The 24,729-nt window shown below is 34.0% G+C and overlaps 1 protein-coding gene across 1 annotated transcript in view; it reads left to right on the top strand.

Annotated features, from left to right (window-relative positions):
• The first annotated feature begins 4,464 nt into the window (after positions 1 to 4,464).
• The window catches only part of LOC149775904 (uncharacterized), a 29,229-nt gene continuing 8,964 nt past the window's right edge, over positions 4,465 to 24,729 (top strand). The window contains exons 1-3 of the mRNA XM_089943401.1: positions 4,465 to 4,610; positions 16,376 to 16,566; positions 22,421 to 22,692. Of these exons, the coding sequence (XP_089799527.1) occupies positions 16,401 to 16,566; positions 22,421 to 22,692 (438 nt within the window). The 5' untranslated portion in view covers positions 4,465 to 4,610; positions 16,376 to 16,400. The remainder of the gene's footprint in view (positions 4,611 to 16,375; positions 16,567 to 22,420; positions 22,693 to 24,729) is intronic.

Genomic DNA, 24,729 nt, shown 5'->3' with positions numbered 1-24,729 from the left:
ATCACAAGCAGTTGTAACAATTTGTGTTTCAGCTGCAACAACAATTCCTGACCTTCTTAATAGCGTCGCAAAAAAATATGTACATGCACAAACACAAAATTACATGATTATATCATAAAAGTACACACAGCTACGTTAGCATACTCCAAATTATCATCGTTAATATCACCAAGCCTTAGTGATGGAAAAATATCAGATCTAGTGTTTACAGAAATAATAAAAATTCATAGAATATATGTCTGCTTTAGAAAATCGGGATTTATAAAATAATAATAATAATAATAATAATAATAATAATGATAATAATGATAATGATAATAATAATAATGATAATGATAATGTCAACGCCGAACGAGTTACTATAGCAGGTTGTCGTTAATGTAACTTCGTTAAAAACTACGATGATATCAGCAAGCTCAACCAATCCTGAATTTAGCGTTAACTATCCAACTGCAATTCCAGCGAAAGAAATAGCACTAGCACAATTACGAGTATATCTTAGTGTTACCCTTTACCCTCAGTTGCGCGTCAGAGACCCCCACATTTTTAATTTGACCCCCAGTTTTGATACCAAAGTTTGTTTTTTACTCAGTTTTGACACCAAGGAGATTTTTGACTCTCAGTCTTGCACCCCTAGGGGATATACTGATCTTAGTTGTCCAAATATTTGATGAAATTCATTTGGTGGATTACCAGCAAATAATTCTTTGGTATTTTCGTATAAAAATAAACCCGATGGAACTCAAGACTGGCAAGTTGTTGAATTCCCATGGGTAATTATCAAACTGAACAAGCCAACGATGAATTCCAGCGCAGAACTAAATCTATTTTAGGAAGAGAATCTAAAATCGCTATTACGGTTCACGAACCAACATTATCAGCTGCGATAGAAATAAACTCTCTAGACTATGCTGTAGATCTTTATTAATCATCGATTCGAAGTGTTTTAGGATGGCCAGAAATAGGACCAGAATATAAAGGATGACAAGAACCAAAACAAGTTGATTTCCGCACGGATAAGAAAATATTTTTAAAACTACCAGAATATTGAGAGAAATTCCCATAGAAAATTACAGAACTACCAAGAAAATACCCGGGTGATATAATTACTGACGAAAAAAATAATATATTAAATCTGATGGTACAAAACATCCATGGTCTATATTCTTATGATTATTTTATTGAGGATTTTACTGATGTTGTTGGGAAATGGATCGTCAAAGAAGAAGCAATTAAAGAATTTTCCAACCCGATCAAATCCAATCATAAATAATCAATTAATAAACTACAAAATTTATTTTCTAGTATTACACGTTATTACAACGATGATACGCGCCAGCATACTATTGAGTTAATACAACATTTGAACCAGCTTATATTGAAGATGGAATTGCTGTCATCACAAAGAACTCCATGATCAAACGTCTTAACCACACCACAACATTCAATTTCGAAGACACATCGTTTGAACTTGTCCAAACCACACTCACACTCGAGCAAAGGTCAGTCCATTTTTTCTGCCTATACCGCCCTCCTCCTAGTAGAAAAAACAAGCTGACTTAATCTCTCTTTTTGGAACCGTTTCTGAATCTCCTGGAGTATGGAAATTCGACAGGTGGCAACCGGATTATTCTTGGAGATTTCAACTTTCACTTTGACTGTCCCAAACCCATCAAAACTCATAGATTCCATTAATGTTTTCAACCTCAAACAGTCAGTTAACCAACCAACCCATAAACATGATCACATTTTAGACTGGATCATTCATAGACCTGATGATAACATTATACGGTCCTCCCTGGTATCCCATGACCTTGCATCAGATCACCTCTGCATTATATGCCATCTTGACGTATCAGTCCCTAACCCTCCACCTTTATCTGCTACGTAGAGAATCCTAGTATGATAAATAGAACCAAACTAATGCATGACATCCAAGCAAACCTAACAACCTGCTTACCTCCTACAGCAGAACAACTCCATAACTGCCAGCGTTCATTGCCCGAAAAACATGCCCCAGCTACCAAGTGCAGAGTATCAATTCAAAACTTTTCTCCATGGTATAGCAGTGTTAGGGACCAGCTTCGCACTGCTAAAAGAGACCGCCGTACAGCTGAGAGGCTTTGGCTTTCCACCAGACTCACTATTCATAAGCAAATCTATGAAGCCGCTAAGAAAAATGTCACAAATATAGTCCATGCAGCGAAATCAGCCAACTACACTACTAAGATCATGGAAAGTTCCAGCTGCAAAGAGCTCTTCGAGATTACTAACAAGCTAATCTCAAGGAACAAATCTACACCACTTCCAACTACCTTCTCTCCAGTCGACCTTCCAGACATGTTTGCAAATTTCTTCCGTGACAAAGTACAAACCATTAGAGATAAGCCTGACACCACAATTTCAACTGACTCATCGTCACCATACAGTTGGGATACAGAATCTGAGCGGCAACCATTAGCAGCATTTGAACCTGTCTCTATGGATTTCGTATGTACAATCCTGATGAAGAGTGCACCAAAGTCATGTGAACTTGATCCAATTCCAACATCACTGCTGCTCGAGTGCTTAGATCCAGTATTGCCTTCACTAACTTATGTTATTAATACCTCTCTCTCATCCGAGAAATTCCCAGCATTTTTCAAAACTGCCATTGTAAAGCCTCTGCTGAAGAAACCAACACTAGACCATAACGATTTAAAGAACTACCGCCCAGTTTCGAATCTCTCATTCATATCAAAAATCTTAGAAAAGGTTGTTCTATCCCAGCTTGTATCTCATCTAAATTCAAACAGTCTTTTTAGTAATGTACAATCTGCATATCGCCCTTGATACAGTACTGAAACTACTCTTCTAAAAGTAGTTAATGACATTCTCTCTGCGTTGGATAGCGGAAAGAATACAGTCCTCACCCTCCTTGATTTGTCTGCAGCATTTGATACAATGAACCATGATATATTACTTCACCGTCTCCAGCATGTATTTGGCATTCATGATACAGCCTTACTGTGGTTCAAGTCCTACTTGGTCAACAGGACACAAATTGTATCTGCAAATGGAATACACTCCAGCCCAGTTGATCTATGTTGTGGTGTTCCACAGGGGTCTATTCTTGGACCTGTTCTCTTCATTCTGTACACTCAGTCGCTCTCAAGAGTCATAGATCATCATCCAGTGTCTCACCAATTGTATGCTGATGACACCCAAATATACAAATCTAGCCACCCAACTGAAGTTGATGCTACCATCCAAGGTGTAAAGAGGTGCATTTCTGATGTGAAATCATGGATGACTTGTAACAAGCTGCAGATGAATGATGATAAAACTAAGGCCATTCTGATCACAACACAAAGACTTTCTCATTCACATCCTTTACCTCAAACAATAAATATCAGCAACGCCAACATTAAATTCACACAATCAGTACGAAACCAAGGTGTTACTCTGGACAGTACTCTCACATTGCACCAACACGTCATGAACATATACAAGGCTGCATATCTTGAGCTGAGACGCATCAGCTCAATTCGCAAATATAATTCAGTTGATGCCACTAAAACACTTGTGTGTTCATTAGTACTTTCAAGACTGGACTATTGTAACTCAATTATGTCTGGTTCATCTCAATATCTACTCCAGAAACTTCAAAAAGTTCAAAACACAGCTGCTCAGATCATACTTAGAGTACCACGATCAGAGCACACCTCACCGCTGCTCTGTACCCTACACTGGCTATCCATTTGATCCAGAATCAAACACAAAATTTGTTCTCTGTGCTACATTTCACTGTCGGACTCTAGTCCAACATACCTATCTGACCTCACCCATTTGTACACATCAGCAAGATACTTACGCTCCTCTTCTGACAATCGTATTCTCATTAATCCCACTATGAAAACAAAGTCATATGGACAGCGTTCTTTTGCATACCAAGGCCCAGCAACGTGGAATGAATTGCCCACTGAACTTAGACACAAAGACGCAGTGATCACATTCAGGAGGGCTCTCAAAACTCACTTATTTCGACTGCAAGAACAAACTTAAAGACCTAATAATGTTTCCTACCTGAAATATTCTCAGCATGTTTTTTAGTTTTTAATGTTTTTCTAATTTCATGTTGTTTGTTTTTGTAATAATATTATTTTATTTTTTTTTTATCTTATAGGTGTTGTCTAATGTTGTAAAGCGCTTAGAGCTTCTAAAGATTAGGCGCTATACAAACTCCTCATTATTTTTATTATTATTATATATTTTCTGGAAATTACTACGCCGAATATAGTGAGCGGCTAATTATGTAAATATCCAATGTAGTCCGAATGTTTTCTTCAAAACTTGTCTGGTTCCATTAACCCAATTCACTACATTGTTCTTGATAATAATGAATATTATCATTGAGGATAATTGTTAGGGAACCAGATTACTTACTAACTAGAAAAAGACAGAGGATACTCCAATTGAAATTACATTAGCTAAAAATAGGCAACAGTGGGGTTTTCCATTCCGATATCAAAAATAAATATTCAGTCCATCTCATTGCTGATCAAACAAGAGTTCGAAAATTCACCTACAGGTGAAGAAATGTGTCCAAGTCGGAATATTCAGTTTCACAGGTATTTTCGATATTTTCGTCTTTTTTTTGTAGACGCATAGTTCGTGTTTTTTATAGTGCTGTACATAGATGACACCCCCCACCCCTTTGTCAAGTAAGGACAAAAGCGAAGTTGAATGCAGGCATATTGCTTAATGACATAATTTGGTGATTTTGAAAATTGACTGACCATGTTGTACAAGATTGTGAACAACCTAGTGGATATACCAGCGGACAAATACCTTACCCTGGCATATAGCCAAGCTAGGGCAAACCACAGGAAAAAGATCCAATGAAAGTCAGCATCGACAAATTGTTTCAAGTTTAGCTTCTTCCCATGTACAATAGGGACTTGGAACAAATTACCATCAATAATTGCAGAAGCTCCTGACTTAGTACCTCACAAGCAGGAGCTTTCCAAAATCACATTCTAATGAACTAGTCAGCTACAAGTAAGACCTAGTGATTCTCAAGCACAGTAGACCAACAAGTTGGCTTGTATCGTTGCTTACAATTGACCTGATATGAGCCCCTGTGTTCTTAAGGCAATGTCAGTTGGGATTCCTTATCTCATCGCCTCTACGGTAGCCATGTTGGTCTGAGTATGAAGGGACGAAAACGTACACTGACACTCTTTTACTTATTTCTGTCTTTCCTATCATTACTCTTCTGACTCTCCTATCATCTCCATCTTACTTTATCTTTGACCACGCACCACCCATTGCTTAATAGTCAAGTGTGACTGCATCAACGTATTTATAGATTATAGATATAGACTGTTCCCAGTCTTTTCAGGCATGTATTATCAATCAGTCATCATGTAAGAAGAAGACATTTAAGTTGAGAGAACTTGTATCCAATCCAATTGCATATCATATGGCAATGCAGAAAGGTCAGTGGATTATGGGCTAGTTTTACAGGTTTCTTAGAACTATTAGGTCTATACCCCCAGAAGTATATTATCAATATTAAATAAGTTGTCTTGCAAACCATATACAAAAGGAACATCAATTCACCAAAGCAAGAAACTTTATCAAACCAGCCAGTCTATAACCCTGGTATATTTCACCACATACCAAAATTAATTCAGATCTTGCTTAAATATTAATCAGACCACCTCTGTAAAGCTACCAGAAATGTCAAAGTTGGTGGTCCAATCATCTCTAGTTTTAAGATGTGGTGTACATTATTATGACTCTATGGTCTTAAAATAAGTAATTGAAAAAAGTGAGAAGCAACAAGCTTTGTAAAATTTAACAAATAATTTATTTCCCTAGAACACAAAGTGAAAATGTAAAAAGATGAAATGAATTTATGGTATTGCAAATTAAATCCCAAATAGTCCTAGAATTACAGACACAATTGCTAATAAATTTAAAGTTCTGAATAAACTTAAATGAAAATCCAAATTAAATCCAATGCTGAAAGTGTTGATGTGCCTGTGGTGACCTGTATGATGCTGATGTGCCAGCAGTCTCTTGTTAATTCACAATAATACACAGGGTTTTCAATAGACATGTACCCTAGTGTTTTGACACATCAAATTTAAATATTACCCATTTTTAATGCATGGAAATTTTGACTGCATCTTTTTGATGCACGTATATTTGGGCTGGAGCATCAATCTTAGTTATCCTTGATTTGCCACTGGCTTAGTTTCTTACTAGAGTATGCTGTCCATAACAAATTTACTGTAGGAGACACTGATTGACATCTAGTCGACAACAGTTTGGACCTTGACTGCCGATAATATTGTACCAATATATGAACTGGGTGGAGCTAACAGTTCACTGAAGTCAGGCTTAGGTGCAACTGAATTTGGTTGGATTGTTTTGAGATTACATTTGAAGTTAACGATAGAGGAAGATGAAAAAATTATGACATGAATGGACTGCCTTTTGATCAGATATCAGCATTGGCATGTTTGGACATCAAATTATAATCAACTGGTCAGAACTGAAGCATATGGTGTCTTGTGAAGCCGGTTGTTTTATTGACAATTTACTTCATTTGACAGAATGTTTAAAAATTCTGAATCATTTATGACATCACTGGATTTATTTCTGATAAAATATTGGCATTTGTTTGATTGCTCTATAAATTATAATCAGTTAGAAAAAATGGGAATATTTGGCTTCTCTTGATACAAGCTTTCATGATGGGATTGTGTTTTATTGCAATTAATTTGCTTAAATCTGGGAAGCATTTAAAACCTCTCTTTTTAATTAATGGATCATTCAGAAGAAATTGAATGGATATAATACTCAGTGCATACATCTGAACTTTAAGATCACAGTGGCGCAAAGAAGTTTATTTACTTTTCTGTCTCAGTCTCAGAAATAAATAGACAATTAGGTTTCCATTTTTTTTCTCTGACATTACTGGTATGTCAGAAAGAAAGAAAGAAGCAGAGACCTACTTGTTGGTCTAGGAAATGACCTGCCGGTAAAGAATTTTCTGACACTCAGGCTCCAGTCAAACAGAAAGATAGTGTCAGATCTGAGGACAATGAGAAGCAGAGTTAATCTCTCATTTTTTTAGAAAATTTATTGACAAAGTGGAAAAGTAAACTGACATTTCTGTGATGCACATCCTTGATATTTGAATATAACCTTCCTAGTTGTATGGGTATATTTTTGCATATAAAATGATTTGAGCAGTGGATAATAGAATATGTTTAGAAGTTGAAAATATAGTAAAGTATAAAATAATTCTGTCTGTTTTGTATACAAAATATACACACAGTAACACATACTTAGAAACAGAAACACTTAAAAAATCAGATTGTATGTTTCTTACAAAATACTGTACAAGTATTTCTCATTATTCAGCATGAGAAAAGAAATCTTAAACATTTATTTCCACCAAATAAAGAGGAATAAGCTATGGGCTCATGGCTGTCCCAAATAATTGACTCTTGAGATTTCAGTTTTGACTCGAGATTTTCATTTTGACTCTTGAGATTTTGGGGTCATGGGTCAACTGACTCTTCACTTTTGATCAAGTCTCTATTTCTAAGAATGTTATTTTTTGAAGAGCACTCTCACTTTATTTCCAGGGAACAAATAATTTTGATAAATTCTAGCCCAAATGAATTTCTGGACACAACAATAATACAATTGATTCTGCTAAGATCTTAAAGCATGAATGAATAATTTTTCCAATAACAAGATTATAGAGTCCTCTACATGACCTCTGGTCACAAGTAGCATTTTCTAAACAAAAATATTACTTAATGGAAAATAACCTTTTGAATGCTTCTTAATCTTTACAAAATAAAATCTTCATCGTAATAAGAAGGTCTGTTACTAAAATTATAATATTGGATATAGATTATATCAGGTAGGCTAGGTATATTGATATGGGAATTCCAACAACCTAGATCCAGACCCAAATATGTCTACTTCTGTTAATAATGATCCTAATATTAAACCCATCCACATAGAGAATATTTTAGCTATGTATTAGTTGTTTACAGAATAAAAAAATAAATTATTCAGGTCATCAGATCATGTAGAAAATGAACTTTATTTTGGACAAGGTCAAGTCCAACATACAATGTTAAAATATCATATTATAATGGAATTTTTTTCCCTCAAAATAAGAACAAACAATGCCAATTAAATATACATAAAAGCTTTTACTAAGCACAAAATGCAAACATAACTTACACAGTAAGGGTCTTAACAGTCAAGTTTTTTTCTAGAACTGAAAATTTAAGACAGAAACTCCATCCCTTCTCTCACACACCATTTGTAAACTAGAATGTAATCAATTATAATATTGCTCACTTCTACAAAGCCTTCATTAGTCGAAAGAGGCCATTGCAAACATTAATTATCATGCATAAATTAAAATCAAACCAAAGTGATCTTGAGAGAAATATTGGCCTCTTTGCTAACTAAATATTTTTCTTTGATTTTTTTTCCTCTCATTTTTTTAGCTTTTAATTGTCATTATCATTAATAGAACATGAAGGATTCATATTGCTTTTTATTGTTTTTTTAATAATTGATCTTAAAAATCTGCTTCATAAGATATTATCTTTGACACTTAGAAGCTAGAGAATCATAAGACTGAATAATCATTGAGTGACAGCCAATATTACAAGCATTAGTAATAACCTTAAGTAGCAGCTATCATAAAGAAGTCCATTCTTAACTTCTTGAGGATGATATGATATTATACCATGTACAGTTATTAATATATAAAATTTACATATTTATTAAAACTTCCAGCTGCACTGGTCAGAGGGGATCTTTTCTGTTAACTAGGATGTATATAGCATAATAAAAATCTAGGTAGAAATGCATTAAATACAAATACCTAACTTCTTATGTTTGTTGTGAAAACAATATAGGTCACAGTGATCATTGGCTTTAAGAGTGCATTACCAAGTTACAGATGCATAACTTTCCAAGTTATGATTTGGGGCACTATCAGGGTTTAAAATATATGAACAGAGTAGCAAATAAAAGATTGGCAGATGCTGCCTCCAAATTTTTGTCTTTGGCTACTTTGTAAAATATCAGTTACCTTAGACATTGAGAAAAGGAATCAGTTGTAGAAAATAACAAAAGTTTTGGCTAATGCAAACGAAACAATTATAAAGCACATAAAAGGTATTTTTAACATCAGTAATATGTTACCTGTTAATATTGTATAACTTGTCATTCTGGGACAGAATTATCATTGTCCTTAGAGAATTCTGGAAAGAATCTAGAACATAACACAGACCCAGTCTGTTGACCAAGTCAGTTTCACTGAGAATTGTGCATTCAGCTGATGTTGAATTTTCTCATTCATGAAATATTCAGCTGTCTTGTGAGCTTTCCAGACAGTTGTTAGCAATCTCAGCAGTGCCCAGTTACCATTCTATGCTCACCCCACATGGCATGAGGGTGATCTGTAATTTCATGTATGCTTACTAACTTACTACTGTAATTGTTTTGTTCTAGCCCCAGTGTACGTATCTTCTCCATTTATTGCCAGAACATGAGACCTCCTTGTCAGATGTTTTTTCCTACTTAGTGAACATTGGTTTATTGCTTCCCTTGTATGTATACTTGGTCTCACATAAGGGGGTAACACACCAATTATTTATTTAATTCCTTTTCTTGCTTGTTTAATTTTTAGTGTTGCTGTAACATTAGTACATTGTACCTCTCTCATCACTGATTAACACTGCTGTACATTTTTAAATTGCACACGCAAATACTTTTGCCTGCATTTTTCTTTTTCCTATTCATTATTGAGCATACTCTATTGTTGTTTCCAAGGTCACAGGCCATTCCTTCATCTCTTTATTATCCTTCATTGGCAGGTTATGGGGCCATCAGTCAACTTCATTGGCAGAGTTGTGTGGCCATATATGAGTTAGTATTGTGATCTTAAGGTGATCTGGCATCGCAACACTCATTACATAAAATTGAAAGTTCTCGTCTTTTTCATTAGAATTGTAGTCAGAAGGTGGTGTAGCTTAACAGGTCTCACACCTCCAATCAGTAAATGTATACATGCAATATATGGCACATTGTAAATACTCAAACCTTTCGTATTCATTGTATTGTTTATTTCTTTCTTTTCAGACTTTGCAGGAAATGTCTAAACAATGCATCCAAAAATGTGGGCATAAAAATGCCCTAAGCAGGGCTCAAGCTAGTTTTGAATTTTTATGGAGAAGTGACTTCTCCTTTTGAACAGAATAGGGAGAAGTGAGATCATAGTTTATATATATATATATATATATATATATATATATATATATATATATATACATACTGATTGTTCATATTTGAAAGTGTGTTGTGTATGGATAGAGATATTATATAATGTATTTAGGCCATCTGACTTCAAAAGTGCACAGCAGAATTTTTAAAATGTAATTAATTGGAATTGACACTGGTACCAACATTGCCTTGTTGTAATTACAAATAACTATAAATATTTAGTTGACTGCCATTTAAAACAATGTATTTATTTTGAGATTTTTTGTTCTTTCTAAAACTTAACTAAAAAATGGTACTTGAAAACATTTCTGAACCAGTTTGAAACAACCTCTATTACATGTACACAAGAGCACATGTATCTTCCAGCTTTAGTGTTCATCCATTTAAACGACAGTGGTCACTGATGTTATGAATGTGTAGCCTGAACTTTATATCCTTATGTTTTAGGAGATAATTCAAAGTTAAATGTAAGTCTTTTGGACTGTCAGTTTCTAGTCAAGCTCCAAGTATAAAAATTTAATTGCTTGTTTCAATGGCAGTTGATTAAATATTTATACCTATTTTTATTTACAATGATGTAGTCTAGCTACTCATAATTACAATACATTGGTTCTAATGTGATGATATGAAGTCATATGGCCAAAAATACATTATGTAGAATGAGGAACTTACTATTTAATGGCATCAAAACTTGTGACATTAAATTTCATTGTCCCAGATATAAAAAAAGACCTTAACTATTCATAAACAATGAACTGAAGCATTGATATGGTTATGTTTTAACTAGATCTTGCTTTGCAACTGAAATGGCACACAGCTAGGAACAAATATGGCACTACACATGCCATGTGAGTACATGCAACTTTAGAAACGGATTTTATTAATATTACCACTCACACTTTGTAGACAACATTCAATACATAGGATTGCAGACTTATGCTTTTATGTTTGTATACCTACTTGACTTGTAATACTGTTGTTCATTTGTTCATTTGCTTCTCTGCATATGTCTTGTATTTTTTTTTAAATGGGTGTAAGAAAAAAATCCATGGCCTTACATTACATTTAGAATTCAATACTATAGCATTGTTTGATAAATTTTTGATCTAAAAGAAATGTTATTTTTAGGCAAAATCTTGTATCACCTAATATTTAGACTTTTCTTTCTATGGATTTTATATTTTCATTAATCTGAGTGCCCAATGAATTATGAAAACTGGCAGTTTAACGCAGAGGTAACTCCATGACAGAGTAATGTCTGCCATTATTATCTCTTGATATATTCATTTATGGTTTCAGATTGATTTTTGCTTCAAAATACAATCTCAGCAGTTAAAATATATATTTTAATAAGCACTTTCACTGATTCTATTCTTAAACACAGATTGTTGTTTACATATTGGTGTTTCAAGTTTTGAAATACAAGTTGGTATGTTTTCATTGTCAAATGATTACTTGTAGAAGTCAGACAGTTACTAACAAATGATTAATTGCAAGGGAAAGGGTTAATGTTCAGTCCACTATTAAAACACATGCTTGTGAATGTGCCAATGTTTGTTTTCTTGGCACAGTTGATATCAGCTCCTAAGGCTTACCTCAATGAGTTACCTGGGTGAGTAGAGGGAGCATTTAAAAAGCCATGAACTGTTGTTATTCAATTTACATTTAAAAAGTCAAAGGACAAAGTCACTTTCTCTTTCCTAACAAAAGATTGTGATATTTACATTTTTGGTGACATAGTCACCCACTTCTCCAGGTAGTGATACCTCTGCCTGTGGGATTTCCACACCACCTGCTTTTTATGCACAGATTGCAGATGAACAGATGGGTGTCCACTCTGTTGCCTTTGACCTGTTGAGGTATGGGACCTTGCAGAGAGCCATCATATTACAAGGGGAGGAAGAAAACACCTTCATCATCTCAGTCCTCATGATTTCTGTCTGAGTCCCTTGGTACTCTGAAGGGAAAATCTAGCTACTCTTATGGGATCACTCTTCAGAGATGTGTAAGGTCGGAGGACTCATGGGTCCAGGCTTTTTTCCAAGGAAGGAATTACCATGGCAGAGATTGAAGTATCCGCCCCCCCATGATGGGCAAGCAGTGCCATCCCCCAATTATCCACCTTCCTAGCTTTGTGTCCTCATTTTTATGAGGTCATCCCATTTTGGGAGTGACTGTCATAGACGTTAGGAAGGAGAGTGAGACATGCCTCCCCCATGAGGGAGGAGCTATCCCATCCAAGTTTTGTGGCTGTAGAGAGTAATCCACACACACTTCCCCTACCCTCCAGTGTGGGAGAGTAGCAGTACTCTCTCAGTTCTGGTAGCCTGGAGGCAACTGGGAGATCAAGCCTTCCTGGTATGGGAAAGCTTCTATCATGCTCAGTTTTTTCTTAGGGGGGATCCCCTTAAAGATCATAGTCACTTGATCAGTCATTGACCAGTGACTGGCTCCCAAACATGACAGGTGTTTAAAGGAAGAGGTGCACTCACTTCTACATAAGAGTGCAGTAGAGAGGGTATTGAATGTCCAGCCTTTGGTCTTCTGCTCTTGTGTCTTCCTGGTTTGTATAAAAGTAGGAAAGTTTCAGCAAAGCATAGACCATTCCATCTTGAAGACAGTTTCAACAGGAGAACCTTTCATGATGGAGATCTTCCCTCAGTGTCTTGCCATAGGACCCAGCAACTAGACTGACTCCACTGACCTCCAGGATGCATATATTCAAAACCCATTTGTCCTCCTTATAGAAAATACCAGTTCTGCTTGTACAGGGAGGTTAATATCCAATTTCACCCTCTGGCATTCAGCCTAGTCTGCCTGCCCAAAGCATTTACCAGGACAAGAGGTGTAGTCATTGTCCACCAAAGATCACTTGGGATTCCTATCCTACAGTATTTTGATGACTAGATTGTCCACATTGGCCATTTAAAAGTTACTAAGTCATGATCTGTCCCTCTTCTGGTCCTTAGTGACCTGGCTGAACCTATTACCCAACCTTGAGAAATCAGAGCTTGTTCCATCTCAGGATTTCTTATATATGGGGATGAATTTCCTCACGATAAGGGAATCAGTCCATGGCCTACAGGTTAGACTGAGCAGCATTTTGGCTCTGTTGGAAGTGCTTAGAGCCATGAACTGGTTGTCATCTCACATGTTCCTTTCTATTCTGGAGACCTTGAATGCTGCAATGGACCTGATTCTGCTAGGAAGACTTAATTTGTACCCTCTCCATTTTCTCCCCATGATTATCAAGTACATGTAACTGCACAAGGAGCTGCTAACAGTTCTAATTCCTCTATGAACAGACTTGAGTTGCTGGGAAATTTGGGATCTGTTCTGGACTGGAGTTCACAATGCATGCCCTTAAGCTCCACTCCCATCTATCCACAGACACATCAGATTTGGGTCAGGCACCCACTTGAAGAAAGAAGGAATACTTCTTCAGGGTTTATGGTCCCCAGAAGAATCTATCCTCCAACTAAACCATCTAACAATGAGAGTAATATTCCTAGCCCAACAGGCATCTTTAATGTGATGGTCTCCTCCGACAAAATGTCAGTTGTAGCATACCTCAGGCAACAATATGGTACACTTGCCCCTCCTCTTTTCATTGACATTTCAGTGTGCAATATTGGAGAAGATTACTATCCTGGTTCATGACATTATTGACAAGAAGAATGTTATATTTGACAGTCTGTCCAAAAAAGGCAAGGTTGTCATCACAAAGTGGTTGCACCACTTCATAACTGACACATGCTCAAGTGTTAGGACTTCTCAAGTTCAAAATAATGTTTATACCAAAATTACAGTCAATAACATAAATGCAGTGTAATGCAAATGTCCTTGTTAGACAGTTCATGGCTTGCTAACAACAATGGAACATTCTCATTTTCTTCTAGGTGGTTTGGTTTCTCATAAATCAACTCTCCTTACATAACTCAGTTAAATTTGAAACATTTTCACAAAACATGTTATGACTGTCTGTATTATATACTGAGTTATAATATAGTTCTATTTAAGTTGTTAGTGTTAATGGCATTTAATTTGTTCATTCTTTAATTCTGTGGCTGGCCAGTAATAAAAAGTGTACATGTGAGTACTTTCCCCAAAGGTTGATTGTTAAGGTTAAGTCAACAACTATTTCAGTCAGTATGCCATGCTTTTGTTTGAATGGAGATCACAAAAACATCACATGAAACTAGGAGTGCATTTGTCCTGTAGAGATATTGTGCATGCCCTTGTTTGGCTAAATAATTTGAGAAGGTCAGAAGATGATTGTTAAATTATTTCACAGTCTAATAATCTAAATGTTCAAGAATCCTTTTAGTGATTCAGATTTTGTTGATTTGTTGCACACATAGAAACTATATAAGGGAATTAAATACACACCGTTTCATTCTTCAGTTCATATGCCATTTTTGTAAGAGTGATGAGAGGAAATTGTGACTTATTTATAACTGTTCATGGACTGGCAGAGTGAAAACATTTATCCTAAAACACTACCTTGAGGATTATGTGAAATTATTCAAGGGCTTGAACATTTAAATAATTTAGTCAGATTATGTGAAACTTTCAAGGATTTAGTGATATTGTACTACTTTCATGGGATTACTTTGAAGCAAACACATTTGGATTTAGATCTTTGATTCTTTAGTGATGCTAACATGTTAGCACATACACACATTAGAACCTTAATTCAGAATACCTTTGGATAGTTTCCAGAATGATGTGAAATTGATGGCACAATTTAAGATGATGTTCTAGATATTCATAGACTATAAGTTATTTTTATTTATTTCACTTTGTTTGATTTTATATTTTAAGGAAATAAATTTATAATTTGGATTTATAATTTGGAAACTTGAATGCTTGTTGTGTGTTTTTCTTTGTCTTGTTACTTAGTTTAAGCCCCTAGATGTAACAGTTGATAATATAGGATTTTAGGGAGGATTAAAACAGTTAAACAGTTGTTTTATTGTCAGATAATTGACAGAAATCTATAACTCAATCACCAATATCATTTCTCAACCTATTGCCAGGCATCAAAATTAACAATCAAGGTCTTAACCCCTCCTTTTCTTCTTTTGATAGTTTATATTAATAAGCCTCAGCTATATCTGAATTTATGATTATTTTTCATTGGTATAATTTATGTAAGTGTGATGTTGACTCAATATTCCTTATGCTAGTATTTCTCCATGTCTTCTGGATCAGTACTATGAACCGAGCTTGATTTACTTGCAAACTGAGTGTGCAGATTGAATTAGCATAGTGAATTTGCAGATGTCAATATGGTGGAAAAGACAAAAAAACTCTGCCCCTCGAATTTTATTTTAAATGAAACACTGCTTAATAGATGCAAATCAAATTGGTAAGAAAGTGTCTTTGCTTGAAGACCTTTCAGATTTATGCAAATAACATGTTCTGCAATCAAATATGACTTAAGTTATTAAAAACAGAAATGACATAAAACTGGAAAACGTTTACTCAACTTTATCAAAACAGTCTGCAGAATGGAAGTTGATAAAACACAGTTAGTGTAGGAAAAATGACGTTGATGTGCCATCAGATATGGACAAAGATACAAGCACTAGAGAACTGTGAAAGACCTGTTTTCATAACATATGCATTCAACAGTATTGGAAGTTATTTCAACAGATAGCATGTCCTACCGATCTAGGGATCTTTCCTAAATGCTTTGCATATGGGTATTAGAGGATGTCAGTCATGTGAATGATCTGAAGCCCACTTAGGCTTCTGGTTACAATTGTTAAGAGAATCTGTAAGAAGTATTGGGAACACTCGATATCTATATATATATACATATATATATATATATATATATATATATATATATATATATATATATATATATATATATATATATATATATATATATATATATCCATTATTTATTCATTTGTAACTTCTACAGGTAATTAGCACCTAAAAAGACAACCCTCAATTATGTACCTGATTGTGTTTCACTTAGGTAGATTTGGCAGACGTATACAAATCCCATCTATGTGTAACCATGGATATGCATTATCTTTTTCAGGATTTTGTGACAAATTGTGTGGACCATGACAACAATAGAAGCCATGGATACAGAGCAATTCATTTGCTCTGTATTTTTCTTGCCAACAAAGTGCTACCCACGATTCAGCAAACTCCACAAACAGCTGATCAGTATTGGCCAAAGATTTCAAATGACAGTGGAGAAGTTTCATAGGTTGACCCAGACAGAAGGTTATTGTCATTTAATGATCAATACCAATACTTCATGTATGCATTAATTTAAAAAGTTAGACAATTATAACCTCAAATTATCCTTTGTGAATTTGATTTATTTTAGTTCTAAAATTTTTAAGAAAAAACCAGCATTTCTACCACTGACCTATCCATTCACATAAGATGCCTTTCTTGAGGTTAACAGGCAGTTGATTTTAAGACCACAACAGGTAGTTGATTTTAAGACCACAACAGGCAGTTGATTTTAAGACCACAACAGGTAGTTGATTTTAAGACCACAACAGGTAGTTGATTTTAAGACCACAACAGGCAGTTGATTTTAAGACCACAACAGGCAGTTGATTTTAAGACCACAACAGGTAACTAAGGCTGTGACATTTATAGAATTGGTGAAAATGTAAATGAGTATATACATGGCTGCCAGTGACACAGGAACTACCCATTTCAACTAAATTATGTATCCACAGCAATATTTATAGAGGATTTTTCTATTTAACCCTTTACTGCATGGTGATGCCTTTTGAGACCTTCCACGACAAATCTGATTTTAAAATAGCCAGTACTACCAAAATGAAGTCTCTGTAAGCTTAACTATCACTTATATGGCTAAGAGAATGAATTTAGAAAATGAATCTGAATCAAATCATTAGTTTATTAGCAGGATTAAAGCAAATATGCACTAAGCAGTTGTAAAGATTTTTTATAATATACACTGGCATGTGCCATTCTTTGAACTAGTCTAGTTTATTGCTATCAAGGTTTCACCAAGAAAGATGAATATTAGAGCAGACTTTGGTATGAGGGTTTATCCTAAAAATATGTTCCTGCTGTGTGTTCACTGCTTAAGTTTATATCTGTCATATCAGAGCTGTTCCATTTAAACATACATGGTACCCAGGGAAGGCAGTTTTTTAAAAATATATGCTTGGGTACTTTGATTTCACAGAGTTCATATTAAAATGATATGAAAATTCTAAATTGCATCTATGGGTGAGTACACCACTTTAAAAGTGACTTCCCTGGGTCCCATGTATGTTTTAATGGAACAGCCCTCAGCAAAAAGATATGCCAAGAATCATCAATTTCTCAAAAATATGGATTTTCGATATTTAAATATTATTTACACACTAACTGCAATACTTATCAGCACACTGTCACCAAATAAACAAATGAAGTCCTCAAATGTTTGTCTAATTTTAGAAAACAGGAAAAACCATTGGTCACATGGCACTGTAAATTCTGATAACTCCACTAATTGTTAGTACTTGAATATTGTGGTAAAATTTAGTATTTGCCCTAAGAGAAATGTGTTTCATTACTTTTCAATCATTATTTAATGTTACATATTATTTTTTAAATTATTGTAGTTCATAATCTTTTTTAATTGCACAAGAAAGTTGATACACAATAGCGAGTTCCTCATAGAGTGAATCACGCATGTCAGATTTTTAAAAAATCATTAAAAACATTAAATGTACTAAATATTGCACATCAAGACTGAGTTTCTGCTCATCACCGCAACTTCTAAATCCACCCAGGGTTTCAGAGATCTAATAGAACCTGTTTTTAATCAAAAGCAATTTAATTACTGCTCCCAAGAACACATTTATTGTTGATTCTACATTTTTAATTAGAGGGTGGTATGGTGGGTTTAAGGTTTCTGAAAATTTGACAAACTTTTTCAGCATAGAAAATTCACAGAAGGATAAACTAAGCTAACATAATACTTTCTCTTTAATAATGGATAAAGACAAGGGATATATAATTTTATACTGGTCTCCAAATAACCTGCTCAGCAACAAAGGTGTATATATATATATATATATATATATATATATATATATATATATATATATACCTAGTACTGTATATTGAAACTATTATTCAATTTTGAAATGCAAACATTTATTTCAGTAACTGATACAAAGAGTACATGATTAATGTTTTTTCCAATTATACTGACACATCACATCAGTATTAATATAATGTGCTTCCAATCAAACTACAGAAACATATTTCCTATGCTATTATGATATTCTTCACACTGGCTAGAATATTATTAATATCTAATTCAAGCTCATTGCCAAAAGTACTGTATTTTTGCCAAGATAATTTATACCTAAAATATATTTTATTTAGATCTTTTAATCCACATTACTTTAAATCTGCCAATTTATACACCTCTAGGCTCTGTTAATCACTAGTGTTGATGATAGCATTTAAAACTTGGGTTTTACTGTTTTCTGACGTCTTGAGTACACATACATTTACATGGTTTACACAAAAAAATTTGTAGCAAGACAGCAAGCTTGTCTGATATTGCATAAAGAATGGAATGGCATACTTTATGCATATTTAAGTAGCAGATTTCTTTTGTCGAGTTATTACAAATAAATAAAGTAGCATTTAAAAAAGGAACACACTTGCATTTTTAGGATTGTTCATTAAATTTAAGTTTGTGTGTAAACTTAATGCATTCTCCATAAAATCTGCTTGTTTCCATGATGCACAACAATAAATCCATGATTATATACAGTAATTCACACTAACTTAAAGACTGCATAAAAAGGAAAACCTTGTATGCATAAACAGGAAAACCTTGTATCACATTTAAATCTGATTTCTTTGGTTTTTCTTCATAAAATTCTGATCTGAGGATATAAGAGCCTGGTTCATCTTACAAGTTCTTTTGAACACAAGCATTCATATTTGGGAGATATGGTATAAAGTCAGTTTAATAGCTTAATAGTATTGCTGCATTTTGGTTATTGTTACCATAGTAACCAAGCTATTTGGTATAAATTTCATGAAATTTAATGTTAAACCATGTTATTTTTTATCTTTGAAATATGTAAGACCATGTGAGTACATTCTAGAAAAATATAAGCCCTGAATTTACAGCCAAAACTTTGCTGACTTTATTTGTTCAATCTTAACATTTCACTGAAAACAAAACACCTGTTGTGCCTTTATTTGGTGGAATTTGGGCAATCCAAGCTAAATATTAAAAAATCCCACTTTTCGCAATCAATCAATCATATATTAAAATAATTCAAACCATGACTGATTTGGCAAGAAAGTCATAAACTTCATTTAATTGAATGCTAAAACTTTGTGATTTTATAATGATTTTTACACATTCTAGGTTGGATTTGGTTGCCATGGCAACCAACCATTTCATTCCCTGCATGTTGAAGTAAAGTATACCCAATCCATCCAGTGTCCAAAACAAATTTCCCACTATAAAGAAAATTATTATTGTACAATAAGTAAACTCAAAAGGGATGTCAAATTATTGAATGAATGGACAAATCCTGTGCAAATCAGTGTCCAGACTGATGTGCGTTAAAGGGTTAATGCTTGTCTTGAAGTATTATGATTTTCACATCAAATGTGGCATCTCAGTGAAAAGACCAAAGTTGACTAGAATAGGTTAAAGCACACATTACACAATCTTACACTTACCTGATTTACTGAAAATGCTGATCAAAATTTTATTTAGACTGTTTCATTTATCTTTGAAAAACATGTTTTAAGCAAAAACTCTGATAACTGACATTTATATTTTTTTTAGAAGAAAACATTGTTTCACATTTTTAAACCATCGTACAGTTTCTTAGTGATTATAGATGTTGTCTTTAGCTCAATTGACAAAAAAGAGGCAATAATTTTAATGGAAAGGGACAACTGAGACAGTGTTCTATCAGTATCACCAAAACATTTACCAAAATATCTAAATGTGCATATGGTTTACAATGATGCCATTTAATTCAAATGATTAGAAACCCCACCTTCCTCTCTGTATATCCATTAGGCTTACTGAACAGCTGACAGCTATTATATGAATATCATAACTTTCTCAGTTTGTGAATGTTTGATTTGCAATAAGTCATGTACTGCTTATTATGACAGAATTCAGTATGTAAGATGTTTTTGCTGAATATATCTGACAATTAGGTAAAATATCCCTATGATTGTTGTGACAATGTTTTCCACTGCTAAAAACATTTAAATGATGATATAAATAGCCAATACAACCTGACATACTGTGTGGACATGTGCATGGGATGCTTTTATAACATCTATAATCACTAAGAAACTCTATGTATGCTTCTGAATTATTAACTAACATAATGAATACTACCTTAACACTAAGTACTGCATATTTTTATTATCTTCAGTCAACAAGCCTTCTTCAGTTTTCACACCTATCAAATAAGAACCTGAACAAGGAAAAACTTTAGGCATGATGCAGTAATGTGACAGGCATGATGATGGACTTGCCTCTCCCTAGAAAACTGATAACTTACAACTTTAGTAAATATAAGACTACATGCAAGTATTCCTGCATCAGATGCACCTAGTTTGCATCTAGAGCAGCCCTCAAGCCTTATAATGCCTTTGGTATTTTGTAAAGTGTTCAGTTTCATATTAATAGCAGCTATGTAATTTGTATAAACTTGTAATGTCTTTCTGTCCTTTGCATCTATTAAATTTGTTCTTTTATGATCAAACAAATTTGGAGGTAATTTTAAAGTTGCTGTTGTTCAAGTTATATTTGATTGTAAATTAGGATAAATTATACAAAGTTTTAAACTCTTTCCCATTTTACTAAATTCTATTGATGGGCATTTGAGGAGAATTCATCAATGGTTATTATGTTTTTTCTTCACAATGGTTACATTTAAATGCACAGTATTTGTAAAAACTTAAGAGGCCAAAAGGCACTCTGAAATGTTTCAATTTCTGTTCATAGTTATTCAAGAAAAAAATCATTTAAAATTTCTTTAGTATTTATAGTAAAAGCAGGCATATCAGATGGCAGATAATCATCATTTCAATAATTTTGATAACCCTAAATGCCAAGATGGTCTTCTTGAATGAAGTTTAAATTACTGCCATTGGTTTTTAAATCTGACAAATGGCACATAATATACACAGAGTCAGAGGCTATTGACAAACAAAAACCATAATTAATCATTTCATCCTTGCATTATTCTCAATAAACTTACCACCTTTCACTGAATTCAATCCAGTCTCCTAAAATAAATTAAGGAATGACAGTTACATTTGTATCTTGAAGGGCTTAATGCACACTCAGTCTGTTTTTTTCTTTCATAAAAAATGTGCGAGATGTTTGACATGGCAAAATCTACTCCCTAGATGACTTGTGTGTGTTTTATAAACTTGTGTGGATGATTTGGATTCAGTGTGTGTGTGTGAGAGAGAGAGAGAGAGAGATCATGCTGCAGTCTTCTGCATTAATATATGTGACTTCTTTGGAAAGTTCACTATCAATCTCGATGTCTTTAATTGCTGTAATTATTTCATAATGAATCTTTTAGAATTTATTACCATTATAGGAAATGTGTTTTAGGTAAACCAGTATTGCAGGAGTGTCCAAACTTTTTGCAAAGAGGGCCAGATTTGATAAAGTGATGATGCCCAGGGGCCAATAGTTCCTTCTGATGTTTTTTAACCACAAAAGTTATATGCAAATATACACTGTTACAGAACAATAAATAAATAAAAAAAACAAATAAACAATAAATAAAAAAAAACAATTTTCACTGTCACAATTATCTTTATTTTTCAAATGGCAATGTAACTAAATATAAGCCACTCAGACAGACATGAACAACTCTAAAAACACAATTCTGCCTTTCATTCATATCTGGGCCATAAATAATACATTTTATGACCGAAGCTGCGGGCCGTATGAAATCTTACAGTGGGCCGTGATTGGCTCGCGGGCCGGACTTTGGACACCCCTGCAGTATTGTATTACTGTTTAGTAGTTGTTCTTTCATTGTTTCCTTTTTTGACGATTCTATTTTGTATAACTCTACAGAGACAGGAGATCTTCACCACATAAGACAAACTGTGAAGAAAATGGCAAACACCACTGCAGTACAGGTTGCCATCTTTGGAAAATTTCATGACGAAATATCATCCCGAAACTTAGTTACTGCAAATGATAGCAAATATCTTACCCCTGACTGTGTTCCATCAAGGCTTAGAAGAAATGAGTGGATGGCTAATTCTGTGCAGTATAGTGTTGCTGAAGGGAAGCCTGTTGCTCATGTCTACATGGTGTATGTGCATAAAAGTGACAATTTGCAGGCAAGTTTTTAATGTTTTACAGTTAATACCATTCTCTAACTAATTCCTGACAAGAATTCATATTTGTAAAGATTTATATTCTATCTTTCAGTGTAACTTTGTTCAGCTATAAATAGTAACAAATACATTGTGAAAGACAATTTATATCACAAATAAAAATAGCAGACTTAATAAATATTGGGTCTTTCCATATGCAACAGATTTGCCTAATATTTGAGACAAACTGCATTGCCTTTGTTATAATTTGTTTGATACAAGGAAACATCAGAAAATAGTTTTCATTGCTGTGAATAGAAGATACAGATGTTAAAAACTTTGAGGCTTTCACCTTTACAAAAGTTTGGTCTGTTTGAGACAAATTGCATCTTCCTTACTATAATTAGTTTGGAAACTTAGAAAAATCAGATAAAAAATGGAATTTACTGTTTTCATGGAGTACCATTTTTTGTGGACTTCTGGAGTGCAAATTTTGAAAACCTAACAAACCATGATCCTCTTACAGAAACATATGGACCACTTCCCCCATTCACAAATTTAAGTACAAACAGAAATTTCATCATTTGCAAAAACATGAAAACATATCCAGGAAAAAAATTTGAGTACAAACTTTTCGTGCATCTATATTGATTCCAAATAAATAGTTTTCTTTCATTATTAAATAGAAGGAGGCAACTTGTTGCAGTGAATATTATCCTGAAACAGATAGCATTGGATTGAGTTCAGCATATTTCTACAGAGATTATTTGGAAGATTGTTGTTGTTGTTGTTGTAGGGTTTAATGCCATTTTTCAGCACACGATAGGCTATACATGGCGGCCAGTATTAAAGGTGGAGGAAGAACCTGGGAAAAACCCAGAAAGAACTACCAACCCACGAGAAGCTACTGGCAAGCTTTCTCACATACCCACATTGGCTGAATCTGAGACTCGAACCCATGCAGACAGAGGTGAGATGGCAGTGATCCGTAACAGAGAGCGCTTTACACCACTCGGCCACTCGGGGCCCCCTATTTGGAAGAAGTTCATAATTAGTCTTCAGAGTGCATATTATAATATTCATGTTTTACTCATAAAGTTGAAAGACTGAGCATTAAGGAAAACTGCTTTCAAGATGGAATATCTGCATTAATATAGCAAGGTTAAAATATGCTCCTGTACAAGTATTCATCAGTGTCAATATAGCAGTATTCATCAATGTTAACTTAATATACCAGCATTCATTAGTATATTGATGTTCAACAAGATGCCTTTTTTATGATGAGAAAAGATTGCTTGGCAAATATTATTTACATATATAAGTGAATTAACATGTTCAAATTAATTCATAACAAAACAGTGCAACTTAAATGGCATGCCATTTTATACCATTACTAGCAGGATGTTCTTATTGTTACCTTAATCACAAGAATATGAACCTATATTCTAGGATTGATGGAATTTGAGCATTTGATCCCTGTCTTGGGGGCTTTTTTAAACTGAACTAAAGAATAAAGTCAATCATCTTCATCATCATAAGGGCACTATTGAAAGAATGCTTACTTATAGTCTAGTACACATTTAGTGATAAATGTTAGCAGTACTAATGATGGGTAGAAAGAAAGTTAAATGTACAGTAATGATGGGTAGAAAGAAACTTAAATGTACAGTAATGATGGGTAACTTAAATGTACTGTAATGATGGGTAGAAAGAAAGTTAAATGTACAGTAATGATGGGTAGAAAGAAACTTAAATGTACTGTAATGATGGGTAGAAAGAAAGTTAAATGTACAGTAATGATGGGTAGAAAGAAACTTAAATGTACAGTAATGATGGGTAGAAAGAAACTTAAATGTACAGTAATGATGGGTAGAAAGAAACTTAAATGTACAGTAATGATGGGTAACTTAAATGTACTGTAATGATGGGTAGAAAGAAACTTAAATGTACAGTAATGATGGGTAGAAAGAAACTTAAATGTACAGTAATGATGGGTAGAAAGAAACTTAAATGTACTGTAATGATGGGTAGAAAGAAACTTAAATGTACTATAATGATGGG

This window comes from Sinohyriopsis cumingii, chromosome 19 (genome assembly GCF_028554795.1).
Source record: "Sinohyriopsis cumingii isolate HCF-2022 chromosome 19, ASM2855479v2, whole genome shotgun sequence".
Lineage (NCBI taxonomy): Eukaryota > Metazoa > Mollusca > Bivalvia > Unionida > Unionidae > Sinohyriopsis > Sinohyriopsis cumingii.
Note: the sequence above shows the minus strand (reverse complement) of the source record. Positions and strands in the feature narration are given on the sequence as shown.